At 44.5% G+C, this 14,923-nt stretch overlaps 2 protein-coding genes across 5 annotated transcripts in view; one reads left to right on the top strand and one right to left on the bottom strand.

Moving 5' to 3' along the window:
• Positions 1-175: 175 nt before the first annotated feature.
• On the bottom strand, positions 176-14,252 carry BRAT1 (BRCA1 associated ATM activator 1). 3 transcript variants are annotated; one of them, XM_075830359.1, is made up of 14 exons: positions 13,988-14,252; positions 12,608-12,742; positions 10,541-10,695; positions 9,910-10,054; positions 8,935-9,304; positions 7,599-7,718; positions 6,936-7,027; positions 6,733-6,851; positions 5,506-5,692; positions 5,309-5,382; positions 4,201-4,294; positions 3,830-3,928; positions 2,763-2,944; positions 176-1,127 (listed from the first exon to the last, which is right to left on the bottom strand). In XM_075830359.1, the coding sequence occupies exons 2-14, from the start codon at positions 12,732-12,734 to the stop codon at positions 432-434; spliced, it is 2,460 nt and encodes an 819-aa protein (XP_075686474.1). In that variant the 5' UTR covers positions 12,735-12,742; positions 13,988-14,252; the 3' UTR covers positions 176-431. The 3 variants fall into 3 exon arrangements, with proteins under 3 accessions (XP_075686474.1, XP_075686473.1, XP_075686475.1); XM_075830358.1 differs by having other exon boundaries at positions 13,966-14,209; XM_075830360.1 differs by having other exon boundaries at positions 2,763-2,935; positions 13,966-14,208.
• IQCE (IQ motif containing E) overlaps positions 14,099-14,923 on the top strand; it is a 28,698-nt gene continuing 27,873 nt past the window's right edge. The window contains exon 1 of one of the 2 annotated variants that reach the window (XR_012849550.1): positions 14,099-14,447. The gene's annotated coding sequence lies outside the window, so the exon portion shown is untranslated. The remainder of the gene's footprint in view (positions 14,448-14,923) is intronic. The other variant, XM_075830361.1, reaches the window with a different exon arrangement.

The raw sequence follows: 14,923 nt of genomic DNA, 5'->3' as shown, positions 1-14,923 counted from the left end.
ATCCTATGATAGTCCTGACTGTCGCAGGGACTTTTGGACAGACCGAAACGCTCATGTCAAGATCTGCTCCTATTTTCCTAAGATGTGCTCAAAACATGATAAAAACTTAAAACTACCGGGACATGCTGCTTTTACAGGAGACCATTTAGAAATATAAAAAAATGAAACCGGAAAGAACGAGAGGAGCTTTTTTTTGGCCTTTAAAAAAAACACTAATACAGGAACGTAAAGGAACAAACATTCAATGTCCTATCTAAGCTGAACTAATGGGCATGACTGTGCCCCCTAAATCGCCCTCTGAAGTGCCAGAAATATAACTTAGGGCTGTGAATGTAGCGGAGCCTTCTAGGTCAGTGTTATTAGGGCGTCTGTAAGATTCCCTCATGTAAAGCAGCTTCTCCCACTGACTGGTTCCCTTTTAACCTTTCCTATCAATAGCAATCGGCATCGTGCATCTCTCCCCCCCACAAGGTGGCTTTGATGTCCTGCAGCAGTGACAGGGGCGTTTCATGTAAATAATCACTACTTTTGGACAGGGAACATTTCATGTTGGCCAAATCGATTTTCTTTAAGACATCCGTAGCCCAATCTGTCTGCTGCTGACTGTCCCCTTCAGCAGCCTGGCTTGTAATATGCCGTTCTTTTATTGTGCGTTCCAGCCAGTCTCTTCCATGCAGTTCTGAGGAATCGGTGTCTCCATCACACAGTTTTGGCTTCACGGCGAGGAGGATTTCGCAGGCCTTTAAAGCCACTGGTCGGTCACAGTCACACAGACAACTCAATAAGGCCTGGAAAAGCCCCACTTTTTCACATTTTATCAATGCATCGGAAATAGAAACTGGGCTTTTGCTAGAGGGTAACCCTATAGTGTAGGGACAACTTTGGGAAAATCCCATATCAAGAATATGGGATATATAGAAATCTGCAAGGTCCAATGCATGAACTTTCACCTCCCAATCCAAGTCACTGCATGTCATCTCCAGAATCTGTGACAGCAGAATTTCCGAGTCACAGAAGTTTTGCATGTGACCTTTTCTTAGCCAATCGGTGAGTACCTTTACAACTGCCCTCCTGGGGAAACCTTCCGTGTCGTGACAAAGAATGTCCATTAGATTTGGCACCAGATCCTGTTAAGGAGGACAGAATTTTTGATTATATAATTTTCCCTTAAAGGGCTTGTCCCTTGTACCTATGCCCTGCAGTAAAACGTGCTTCCTCCAGTTTATTTTGCATGGAAAAACTAGGCATTGCCCATAGCAACCAATCAGGTTGCCATATTACAGAGAATCTGATTGGTTGCTATAGGCACTAGTGTTCATAAATCTCCTCCCAAGTGTTTTAGGTTGGAGATTATAATTAACCAGTTCAGGACCGGGCTATTTTGCGCCTTCAGGACCAGTCACCGTTTAGCCCTTTTTAGCACGTGTTAGTTAAACGGCAATAACTTTTTTATTTGTTGGGCTAGCGACGTGATTTTTGCGATGTTTTTTTCCGTAGACAATGCAGGTTTCTTTTTTTTTATCGTTTTTATACACATCCTTTTTGCTATTTTAGAATTTTTAGGCTTAAAGTTTGAAAATAATAGTAAAAAAAGAAGCTTTTTTATTTTTCAGCTATTTTTTTTTGGTAATACCATAGTCTTACCCTAAAATAGACCTTTTTTTTGTGATCGTCATTGTCTACCGTAAATTTTAATATATTACATGTCTATATTAGGGTAATTGGGTCAGCGCTAGCGTTACAACAATGTTTGGCGGGAGGGGGGGCGTTTTTTTTGGGGGTGGGTTTTTTATGTGTATTTATTATTGAATTTTTTTTTGCACTTTACTTTACTATTTTTTTTATTACTATGGTCTGTCCCTCAAAGGTCAAAAAAGACCTTTGGGGAACTTTATATATACTTTTTCTTTCTTTTACACCATGTTTTTCCACTGTAACTGGAGCTGCACAGCAGCCCCAGTTACAGGCGAAATCAGCCCTCTCATAGTGACGATTGTCACTAATAGGGCTGTGTTGGGTCTAGTTAGACCCAGCAGCAGTATGTCAGTAACGGCACCCGGCGATCATGTGACCAGTCACATGAACACCGGGGGGAATAGAGACAGCGCCGCTGCTGCTGTCTCTATTCCTATACACAGCGCGCATTCAGCGCTGTGTAAAAAGACATTGGAGAAGACAGAAGCAGCTAAAGCTGCTCCTATCCTCTCCTCAGGGTCCCCGGCAGTCACTGACAGCCGGAGACCCGACAGTCAGCTGCCCGATCACTCGGGCAGCAAGTTAAAACCTGCGCCGTAAATAGTCTATGACGTGGGTTTTAAGGACCCTGACCGCAGGCCGTAAAAACACAGCCAGTGGTCGGGAACCAGTTAAGCAATTCAAGCCATCCCTCAAATATTCATGAATTCTCAAGTGACCTCTCAATATAAATCTTAAAAGCCCTAAAAGCTCATGCACGTTGGCACAGGGCCTATAGGGCAGTGCAGAGTCTGTATGGCTCTTTTAGTGTGGACCTGTGCAGCCCCGTCCACTGGCATACAGGATTCATCAGGTGCCATATGTAAGAAGGTATTCTCCTGTAGAAGCAATGCTTCTACAGGAGAATTCTACTATAAATACAGAGTCATATTGAGCAGGACACTTTTTTTTTTGTACGTCACATCACCTCTATGGAAGCCCTATAACGGCTCTGTACAAAACAGACGTAATAATGTCATGTGCGTGAGCCCATATATAAGAACTCATCACAACAGATAAATACTGACCTCGCATTTTAAAGGTTGGGCAGATCTGGAGGCAGAGTCCGCTGAAGTGTGAGTAATGTTAATCATCTGACCCATGCAGGTTACAGCGCTTGCACGGACATAACTCTCGGGGTCCTTAAGAAGATCCAGAACAAGCTGCGGAACGTCGGCATTACTCAGAACTTGTACAACGTCTGCATGTCCTGGAACCAAAGAACGAGTGTAAATAGTAACAATGACTAGAATATCGGGGTCATTTACATCAGCTTTTGTTTATTTTCTGTCACTCTGAGGATTGGATCCCATTATAAAAAGGTGCATCTCTCTCTTCTCTGCTGGGGTCAACGTCCCTGTTCTCGGTCTCTAAACTCATGTTTTTGCTGTGTAAAACAGCTCCTAGGCCTCACGCACGCAGACGTATTACGGCTCTGATTTATATAAACTCATGCACAGTACAGTGCCCATAGACTTCTATAGGGCCCTACTGTGCCTCTGTATGCCTCATTGGGGCATATTTCATCAGATGCCGTACTACAGATTTATTTTCCACAGAAGTAACATGCGGAGCACATGGGTTTTTGTTTTTCCGCAACTCTAGTCTATGGACATAACCCACGGACAAAGATGGCGCTGTTTCTGTGGAAAAATAGCAGACCGTTTTTTCTAATCATGTCCAAGAGAGGATCTCATTTAGAAGAAACGCAACCAGTGAAGATGCAAATATAAGTGACCTTGTTACCCACTGCAACCAATTACAGTTCATCTGACACTGCACTGAAATTCCTTACTACATGCAGTAAAGCAAATAAGACAATCTTAGGCTTTGTTCACATCTGCGTCGGGACTCCGTTCATGGGTTCTGTCTGAGCTTTCAGTCAGGGGAACCCATGGACGGAATCCAAACGGAAACCATAGGTTTCCATTTGTATCACCATTGATTTATTTCAATGGTGACGGATCCGATGCAAATCGGGTAGTAAATGTTTTATTTACATAGGATCCTATGGCCAACGTTTGCCGAACGTAAAGCATGAACACTATGTGAATAGAGCCTTATTCCTGGCCTGCCATACACAAGATCAAGGTACCTTTAACAGTTGCTGTGATGTTGGTGATAAACTCTAATGTAGTGTCTCGGACTTCCCAGGAAGGGCTGCACAAACGTTTCATTATGACGGGACAGAGACCTGGAACAGAAACAAAACCTGTATAAATGTCATATAAAAAGAACATTTAGTAAATACACATTAGACTGTCATCTCGCAGAATTTACGTTGAACAGGGATAGATCGAGACAAGTTATTTACAGTCTAAGTAGTAAGAATTGCACGGAGCTCTATTACAGCGCTCTGGTCGTCCTCATTCTCAGCGGGGCATAGAGAGGAAGGGGATCAATGACGGCTCGCCTCACATATTAAGGAATTGATTTTTCACAAGAATGTGTGCATCGGTGTCATACCTTGAAGAAAACCTCTGCTCTCTGCCCAGTGCTCGTCAGATGTGTGCCAGGCCTGGAGCCACTTCTGTGATGCCTGGAATGCCTTTTTGAGAACCTGCAGTGAAGACAGCGATTGGGTAAACTTTCGATGTTTAGTCCGTTTTTGTAACTCTCCTAAAGTACAGTAAAGTTTCTTTACTCCTGCATTTGATAGTCCAGCACTTCTTTGTGGCACAGAACCTCCTGACAATCTGGAATCTTACTAAGGCCAGGGCTACACCTAAACTTTTTGTTGTGCTACTGGTTGATTTTAACTATTGAGCTCCAACTGCAGTCCAAATGACTACATTGATTTGCACGCAATCTTGGACGGCCACTGTCACTCAAGTGTTAAAATCAGTCAGTAGCGCTAAAAAAGTCTCAATAGCCCTAGCCTAAAACTGGACGACTGAGTGGAGATAATTAATCTATTCTTTCATTGAAAAGCAAGGTGATAGAAGACTTTATAATAAATGCAGTGAAATTCCTTTAATTTGCCATCCGATAATCCAGAAAGTCTGATAATCCATCACAGAACTGCAACATAATACTACATTTTCCTTATAGAAGCGGGACCCAGCTGATTACTGTGGTGGCTCTTCTATAAAAGAGGACCTATTAGCGCGTCTGTTTCACTAAATACTTGTTTTCCACGTAAGAAAAAAAAATCTTGAGAATCTTTTTTTTTTTTCTTCACACCATTCCTCTGTTATTCCTCCTGGAAATATATGAACAAAATGACAACAGGGTGTTACCATTCCCCTTGTCAATGGAATGTGTCCTTACACACTGACACTCAAATCAGTGCTGACAGGGTCAGAATATGTAGAGATACACTATTAACAAAGGAAATAATAATGTCCCGTTTTTTAATTAACTCCTACATTTGCAAGCAGAATAATAGAGGAATGGCACAACGCAGAGTTCTAATTAAAGGTGACCTGGCGTTATTTCATGGTGTATACAAGTAGTTACTATACCAGACATGTCAGGAGAGCTGACTTCTCTTTAAAGGGGCTGTCTGTGATGAGACAATTCCTTTAAGGCACAGTGATTATAGTAGTAATGGAGGACAATGTGGCGATCTTACGGTTGCGTCTGTTTCTGGGTTCTCAAGATAAGCACTGAGCACGTTATATGTCTTCGTCAAGGCTTCTGGTCTCACTAAAAAGCAAACATTAGAAATCGCATGTTAATAAAATGGACTGGAACAGTAATAAAAATGTACCTGTAAACCACACATTTAAAGTCATATACTACTATATATTCCGTCAATATTTCCCTCACCTGGCCAACGTGAAAGACCTCCAATCGCATCCAACGCTGACCTTTGAACTCGTAGAGAACCAATCAGGGACCTGCCCAAATGAGACCCTGCAGGTGATGAACAAACGGCTTGTCCAATGCAAAAGCTGAGAATTAGCAGCACAGAACTCCGTATAGAGCTATGCGGGACCTGCATGACAAGACACTCCTGAAGAAAGAAATATTATTAAATAGAGGAAATGAAATCAGTAGAACATGTCGTAAGGAGGTTCTCCACCGTCGTCTATTTCTAGAAAAATCTGATTACTAATGCAGTCTAAGGCCCCGTTCACACGGAGTTTTTTTTGCAGGCGAAAAAATGTGAAGGTATTATGAATCACATGTTGACCTGCCTACACTCTCTCTGCCACGTTTTTTGCGGCGTTTTTTGGCCGTGGCCATTGAGCACTGATGTCAATAGGAGGTCAGAGATGAAAACGCCTGAAGAAGGGGAGTGACGCTTCTTTTTCCCGCGAGCGTTCTTTCCCGCTGACAGAAAAAAATGCTCCCGGCTCCCATTGCAATCAATGGGAGGAGTTTTTGGTCGTTTTTTGGCGCGGTTTCGGAGTCAAAAACAGCGCCAAAATCTCAGTGTGAACATGCCCTAAGAGTCATTTCAGTATGAATAATTGCTATGGATACACTGCATAACAGCCACAGGCTTGTTCATGGGGTTGTCAGGCTCAAATTACGTGAGGGGGTAAGGGCCTGTGCACATCACGTTTTTTGCCCTACCTTTAGCATGTACGTCTGGAAAGCTCCAGACACACACGCTAAATTTGTCCATAGGGCTACATTAGCCCAACAGAGGCCAAAGAAGTGTCCTTTTGGCCTCTGTTGGACTGGTATACGTTGGTGTACCTTTTTTATGGCAGATCGGTGCCATTGTATAGCATTCGTCAAAGATATAAGTTAAACGTATACCTCGGGGAGCTTCTCCAGGGCCGGAGTCCCCGGAAAGAGCATCAGGGAGCGCTCGGCCCGGGAATTCCGGCTCTGAGGAAGCCCCTAACATATATGGACAGTGATGACAAAGGCTTCCCCAGGACCAGAGTCCCTGGCCGGAGCGCTTATGAGTCTAAGTGGGCTTGTCGGTAGTCCTGTTCGCTTTTCTATCTCTTATTTCCGTAGTTATCAAATTTCTCTGCATAGAAGTCTAGGTAGAGACTCTTTACACTGATGTAGGATCTAATCTGTTTTATAAATTACCTGATCACACAGTTCTGTCAGATGACTAAGGCACTGACATAAGAGACTGACACATGAGGTCTTCTTAGACAAGAGATTCTCAACAGTGGAAGGATCGGACGCAGGCTCATCAAGAAAACCTAAAAGAAGCAAATAAAAAAAGAAAAAGTTTCTATTTTCTGTTATACCGAATTTATGGCATCAGTTCACTAACTACATCATACCTGGTTGTCCAAAATCTGTAGTTGAACATCTCAGCACACAGTATAATGGCTGAAGCAGTACACACAGAGCTTGCAGGCAGATATCCTGGGGACTGGAAATAAAAAGCAAATAATAATAATAAATAAAAAAATAATAAAAAAATAAAAATATGGTCATCAGACCCCGTTCAGCCTGATGAGGCGGCCGCTGCATCCAGGCGGTGAATCAGTGGAGAGGTGGCTGGGATAATGGAAACAGAAAGGTTTCCGTAACTCCCATTCACTTCTATTGGAGTTACAAAAACAGCATTGCACAGCAAGCTCGGCTGTTTCCGTAATCCCATAATACTGGCCACCTCTACATTCGTTCCCAGCCTGGACACAGCGGCCAGCAGCCGACTCACCAGGCATGACGGAGTCGGGGTACCCTCGTTCTGGGAATAGGTGCAAGTCCCATAGGGGGGACCGGCATCTATCAGACATTTATGGCCTATCCTGTGGATATGGCATAAATATCTAAGATGGGAATACACCTTTAATTCTTAGCTACGTTGAAGCAAACAAAAAATGGCTGCAAAGGTGTTCGTTCTTCAGTGAAGTGCACGGACTTTAGTTTTCACTATTCACAATAGATTTATGATGGATTATAATGATTTAATGAAAAAAATGAAAAGTTGTGCTTACCAGGATTTGGACTTCAGAATGGCAAATGCTAGTGAACTAGCCTGGAAAGGACTTAGACTTCTCAGGGCCAGTTTCATGACCTTCCATATATCACGCGCAGGTTTACACAAAACCGGAAATCTAAAACAACAACATTCCGACATTCTTAAAGGGGTTGTCCAGTATAGAAAACCCATTATCATACACCATAGTAGTGAATTCTGAGTTAAAATAAAGAGGGGTCCTCTGATCTTCATCTCTTGGCCTCAGTGTATAGCAGTTACAAAGAGCGTCTGTCTCTCTCTGGAGGACCTGTCCTGTCCTGCATTACTCAGACAACCCATTAATTTGAATAAGGACTGTGAAATGCTTAATTTCCCCTGTGGTGGCGCTGCAGATAAATTGAACAGGTTTCCCCACAGATTACAGCTGATCGCTGCAGGTTGACACTTTGTGATCTGCTTATTGTCAAGGCACCCTTCAAACAAGCAGTGACTGTCCGAAATGGAAAACCCCTTTAAGTGGATCCACCGTTTTTCTGCACTCCATATTTCCAGAACGGGGCCCCCTAAACCCCATTCAGCCGCTCTGTGTTGTGGCTGAATGAGGTGAATTCCGACCATGAAAAAGGTTATATGGTCGTGAGTTACATAAACAGCGGAACTCGCTGAGCTACGCTGTTTCCGTAAGTCCGGTAGAACTGAATGGAAGTTACGGAAACAGCGTAGTTCGCATGATACGCGGCTTCCGTAACTGCCATTCACTAGTTACGCTATTTACGTAACACCCGACCATATAACATTTTTCATGGTCGGAATTCACCTCATTCAGCCACAACACAGAGCGGCTGAACAGGGTTTAGGGGGCCCCCGTTTTGGAGAAGAGTGCGGGTCCCAGAGGTGGGACTCGCATCTATATGACATATCCTGTGGATATGTCATAAATGTCTCTCGTGGGAAAACCCCTTTAAGGATTACCAAACAAAGTCCAATAGTAGAACTCACAAGCAATATGTCCTGAACCTGAAAGTATCAAGAATGAGCCTAAACAATAAAGAATTTGACTATAGTCTATGTAATGCATTAGCATACTTACCATCAAGTTTGGGTCTGACAACCTAAATGTCAGGTGCGCGTATGAATAGAATAGAAAAACTTATAGCAGACAAATACAATGCAATCTTGAAAGTGCAGGAGAGACATAATCTGTGTCTTTCCTACCTCTATATATTGACCTAGATCGTTATAAAATAAAAGATGTCCCAAATTGCTGCTACTTTGCCTCCTAGTCAGAATAAGAAAATTGAACAGTATTACGTCACTCATTTTTTACCATTCATTATTACGTTTTTATTTACCTGGTCACGGCAAGCAACAGTTCCTCCAGATGTGGAGCAGCATGAATAGGCTTCTGCTGTAAAAGAGAAATGACCAGATCTGCTATTTGTGGCCAGAGCGTCTCGGCCATTGCGTCAGCGCAGTCTCTGAAGATGACGGTCAGGGCTTTTAGTGACTGGGTGACCGACTGGGAAACACCAGAGGTGAGCAGCTTCTCTAAGTGACCAAGGATTCTCAGGGCCATGTCAGGCAGATCAGATACATGGCTGATATCGGTCTGTCCCATCAGCTTCACAAACATGAGGAAAACATGGGCTACAAGGTCATTGACTGCAGAGGCTACAAACAGGCTGGAGTCCATCAGAAGGCTTAACATGGTCTCTATTATTCCTGCGGGAAACAGAAAACAACAAAAACAAACACTTAGACATAACATTTGGCCGATGCCGGAGAAATGTAGTACTACATGCCGCCCCCCCCCCCCCCCCCCCCCCCCATCATAATGTCCATACGCCCAAATAAATCATATGACAAGGAGTTGTCTTCACGAGACGACCCTTATAATAGGAACCGGTGATAAAATTGTGTGATTGTTCCATTGCTATCACAACAGGAACTCTGTGTTCTGCCATTCTTCTATTAATCCTCCTGGAAATGAATAAATATATTAACGACTGGGTGTTCCCCTTGCAATAGGGCAAGTCCCTACACAGCCTGATACTGTCCAGTTAGTGCCGCCAGTCTCAGACTGTATAGGGACACTCCCTTTTGACAAGGCGGAATGGTAACACCTAGTTGTCAATCTATGCATACATTTCCAGGAGGAATAACAGAGGAATGGCTCAATGCACTTCTAAGCATTAAAAACTTAGAATGGGAAATACAACGTATTTACTAAAAGAGGCATGTCAGGAGTGTTGACAGGTCCTAGTTAAAGATCTTATTGGTGACAATAGCTCAAGAAACATCAGAGTAGCTCTATTTACTGCCCCTACCTCCAGCATGGAGAAAGTGTAATGCTTCTCGGTGCTGTACCATACTAAGCAGGCCTTGTATCCATGCTCTCCTAATGGACGCATCCTTCCAGATCTCATTGGTGTAGATACATTCTCCAAACATGTCCTGTATAACATGATCCAACTGGGAAGAGCAAAGAAGAGATTTAGATAAAGATGACGAGCAAATGAATGGAAACGAACAATCACCCGTTCTGGAGATAAGTTCAGGTCCATAGCTGGGACCCGCATCTATCAGAAATTCATAAGTGTCTTCGATGGGAATACCCCTTTAAAGACCCGTAGGCACTTTGTGTGCCATGACACACAGAGGTACATCATGAGTCCATTGCAGATCCGTACAAAACAGATCTATTATACGGCCATGTGCATGAGGCCCTAAATGGGTTTTTATATGCTTATATTTGGTCCTTGAATCTTGAAGATTGGGTGGGGGGCTTGGGTACAATTAACGTTGCAGTCTTTATGTATGTGAGTAAAAGGGAAGAATCAGACCCCTATAACGTGCGGGGCCATCCTCATATGTCTTGTACTTATCTTACACCCCACTCTACAATATTGGTTACATGTTCCCTTGAGGATGACGGTTTATAGAAATAGCTTTGATCACCATCAGATATTTAAATCCTCCTTCCTGAGCCGCCAGGATGCCAACCAGCCTCATGGAAAAGACGAGGAGACTGTGGTCTGCCTCTTCTATATTCAGCACCTGCCGGAACAGTCCTGGAATACACGGATTCTCATTCAACAGACGCTCAGAAGAAACTAGAAGAGAAAAAAACAAGCATCAAACGTTCAACTTAATACAAAGTGATATAAAAATCTATAACAAGCGATTGAGCCACAAAAAGTCCAATAAAAAATATGGTCAAAGAATTTACCCAGGAGCAAGTAAGTGTAATGTTATAATACTATTGCTATGATACCAGGGGTATCTACTGTAGAGAACCACTAGTAGCGGCTAGTAGTTCATGAGAATGGCACTTTTAGGCCTGGGCTACACGGCAAATTTTTATAGTGCAACTCCCCACTCTGGCTAATAGGGAGGGTTTCCGAGCATTGAACTCCCCTTCTCCCGTGGCCATATTCCCTTAGGCCTCATTCACATGGCAGGGTTTCCCCGCCGGGTGCCGGCCGTTCATAAATCGGCCGGCACCCGGCTGCATTAGGAATAATAGACCCCTAATGGGGCTATTCACACGACCGATTTTTTGACGGCCGGGAAAACCGGCCGTCAAAAAATAGGACATGCTCTATCTTCGGCCGGGTACCCGGCCGCCCGGCTCCCATAGAAGTCTATGGGGCCATGTGATGGCCGGGTTTTCCGGCGCTTGCGCTCTATTTCCTCCTCCTCACAGCGCAGAGTGCATGTGAGGAGGAGGAGTTGATGCCATTCGGACGAATGGCATCGCTGTACACTGTGTGGCAGGGCCGGGGTGTACAGCAGGTGGAGGGAGCGCTGCGCTGACTCCCTTCCCCTGCTTGTTTTAAAAGCGCCCTGGCCCGGCGACACATTCGATGGCGCCGCTAGCAGCTGCTGCTGCTGCTACTACTGTAGCGACGCCACTATAGCAGAGCGGGGAGGTATCTCCCCGCTCTGCTATGTGCTAGCCGCACTTTAGCTCCTTGAAGGAGCGGAATCCACGTGTTTTCGGGGATTCCGCTCCTGGACAGAGCGCTTGATGTCTCTGTCCATATCTGGGCAGTGACATCAGGGGAAACTCCTGAAGCGGAATCCCCGAACACATGGGGATTCCCCTTCAGGAGTTGCCGCTGATGTCACTGTCCGGATCTGCCCGGCCCGGCACGGATGCAAAACTTAATGCAAACCGGCCGGGCAAAATGGCCGATTTTACCGGCCGACACTCGGGCTCGGGAACGACCCGGTCGTGTGAATCCCGCCTTATGGGGGATATGAACTGGTGTAGTCATAATGAGACAACCCATTTAGGCTCGGGCTACACAGAGACTTTTTGTAGTGCCACTGATTTTGACAGCTGCAGTCCACAATATTGCATACAACTCTATGTATTCCTTTGGACTGCCGCTCGATAGTTGTGCTACAAAAAGTTTCTGTGCAGCCCAGACTTAAAGGGGTTGTCCTATTAGAGCACATGAACGTCATAGAGGGAGAGTTCCCTGCTTGGGAACCCCCTCTAGTAGCCCAAATAGAGAGCGGCTGCAATGTGCGGCTCCTGCTCTGGAGGACTCAGTGTTACTATGGATTACATGGGCGCCATGTTATACCACATTCCTCCTGCAGTGGCTGCCAGTGTGTATTCTCACCTGCCACATTGTCCCGATAGTGAGTCGTGCGGCCAAACCTGGCACGTTTTTCTACAAATTACTGCGGTTTTTCAATGCGTATTTTCTCCGCATAGTAATTACAAGTCAAACACGTGTTTTCAATGTTTTTCATCTGTAATTACGGTATAAAGACTGCGATCATTTACCCAAAAACAGGTGCGGTTTTGCCGTATTGCACTCTACTGCTACCATGCGGCATGTGAGAATACACCCTAATAACATATTTAAGTTTTACTTAACTAAAACCGGAAAACCCCTTTAAAATTAAGCAAGGGGTGAAAACAAAAAAAGTCACAATCTTACTAAGGGTCACTGCAACACAACAGCCTATGCAGCAGTGTGAATGTGGCCATAAGGAGATGCACATTACCTGTCCCAAGCAGAAACTTAAACCAGTCCAGAAGTTTCTCATAGATGGAGTCATCAGTCATAAGCTGCCTGTTGTCAACCAAGACTCCGCAGACATGCGGCAGCAACTGGGAGCACTCCGCGTCCATTGTGATTCCTGGAGAAAAAAAATACAACATTTTCAGTATATGAAGACATGACCATAAATTGTCCAGATCTGTTCACTTCTATAGAGCGAGACTTGTATCTTACATCGGGGAACCCTTAGATAGCAGCTGTCAGCAGATCTCTAATATCTATGGTCCGCTTAAAGGAACACTCTAGGCAAAACTGACACACAGGGTTATGTCTCGTGCAGGGCCTGAGGGGGTGGAGCATGACACAGGGATTCAAAGAAGACCAAGAAGGGAATTCCTGTGTCATGCTCCGCCCCCTCATGCCCTGCACCAAGCATATCTCAGTGTATCAAGTTGCCGCGGAGGGTTCCTTTAAGGTCACTTTCACACGGCAGTATTATGCTTCAGTATTCCTAGGAGTTGGACCTACAAAATCCATGTTTTGGTCCCACTCCTGGTTTTGGCTTGCAAATACTGAAGCAAAATACTGCACTTTGAAAGTGGCCTTATTCACACACTGCAGTTTTTGAAGCCACAACCAGGAGTGGATCGTATAGGGAGGGGAGGTATAGAGGAAAGATTCTGCTTCTCTTTTTTTAGATTCATTCCTGGTTGTGGCACCAAAAAACAGCACTGAGTGAATATACTCTTAGGGTATGTGCACACGAGGGCATTACGTCCGTAATTGACGGATGTATTTCGGCCGCAAGTACCGGACCGAACACAGTGCAGGGAGCCGGGCTCCTAGCATCATAGTTATGTACGACGCTAGGAGTCCCTGCCTCTCCGTGGAACTAATGTCCCGTACTGTAATCATGTTTTCAGTATGGGACAGTTGTCCTGCAGAGAGGCAGGGACTCCTAGCGTCGTACATAACTATGATGCTAGGAGCCCGGCTCCCTGCACTGAGTTTGGTCCGGGACTTGCGGCCGAAATACGTCCGTCCATTACGGACGTAATGCCCTCGTGTGCACATACCCTTACTGTGTAATTGCTCTCCCTTACAAGAAAACTCATTTTATATGGATTTTACTACAAAAATATTGTCTGTTTTCTTTAATATTTAACTTCAAATGATCCCACCATATACAGATGTATATACACCCTGGGCCTTATATATCTAGTGCAGGCGGTGGAGCAGTTGCCCATAACAACCAATCAGATTACTGCTTTCATTTTCACTAGAAAGTTGGAAGTCTTACAGGTTGCTATGGGCAACAACAAAACGCACGAGGCCTAATTTACAGAATATTATGAACAGTACCAAGTGTAAGCAGAGCCCAAACCTCGACCCCCTCCTCCCGGTTGAATAGATATAATTCACAACGCTACAAAACTAGAGAAGCAGCCACAGCATGCTGGAGATCCGGGAAGACGCGATGACATGACGTCATCACCAGCCGTCAGAGAAACCCGGCGGCCATCCTTGATTTGGGAAAAACAGAATTGCGCCGTGATAAGGCCCCGTATGAATATTGCCAATTCAAATCGTATTACTGAAAGGACGCAATTCGCTTTCGAATAAAATAGTAGAAATTCATGTTATTAATATTTTTCAAAAAGTTTGGTGCCCAAATCAAACATGGCGCCCGAGGAGTCAGTGACGTGCTCCGCTCATGAATGGTTCTGGGTTGCAGGGGAAGTGCTTTGTCCCTTCCTTGGTTTCGGTTGCTAAGGACTCGATGAGAAACCCGGAGCCTCAGGTCACCATCAGGGCCCGTTGTGTTGCTGGATGCAGGGGAGCAGGTGAGGAGAGTGGGGGGTGTCTGGTATTATATTTAAATAGATATGAAGGAATATAATGCAAGGCTTCCCCCTACGCTGCATACTGCCACATAAAAAAGATTCTGCATATAAACAAACACCGGTATCAGCGTTGTCACTTGTAACCGTGCTTAAAAATGGTCTTTTTTTTGTCGCCTGTGCGTCGTGTTCCTCAAAATATTGCCTGATGCCTGTAGAATTTGGCGCAGGATGAAAAACCATCTTTCTAGTGAGAAGCGAGTACAGCCGCTCTTGCCGTTGTTTTCAGTGTAAAGAAATGGCGTATGTCAGATTTAACCATGCCCCTTTCTAACGATGAATAAAATCGTTGGAGCTTTTTCTAGGTGTCCAAGAAAAACGTAAACCGTTCCCAAGTTCTGTGTAATAAAAGGGCCACAATTTTACGGCATGAGACCCATTGCGGGATATTCGCAAAGATGGCGCCAGAAAACAGGCGT

Source organism: Rhinoderma darwinii, chromosome 6 (assembly GCF_050947455.1).
Source record: "Rhinoderma darwinii isolate aRhiDar2 chromosome 6, aRhiDar2.hap1, whole genome shotgun sequence".
Classification (NCBI taxonomy): Eukaryota; Metazoa; Chordata; class Amphibia; order Anura; family Rhinodermatidae; genus Rhinoderma; species Rhinoderma darwinii.
Note: the sequence above shows the minus strand (reverse complement) of the source record. Positions and strands in the feature narration are given on the sequence as shown.

Bases quoted from the DNA above. Each gene is read 5' to 3' on its own strand.
- BRAT1 (XM_075830359.1), bottom strand. From the start codon at position 12,734: ATGGACGCGGAGTGCTCCCAGTTGCTGCCGCATGTCTGCGGAGTCTTG. The intron at 10,055-10,540 runs GTGATCAAAGCT...TGCTCTTCCCAG, and splicing joins GAGGATTTAAATATCTGATG to TTGGATCATGTTATACAGGA. The intron at 4,295-5,308 runs GTAAGATCGCCA...TCTTCACTGCAG, and splicing joins ACCCAGAAACAGACGCAACC to GTTCTCAAAAAGGCATTCCA.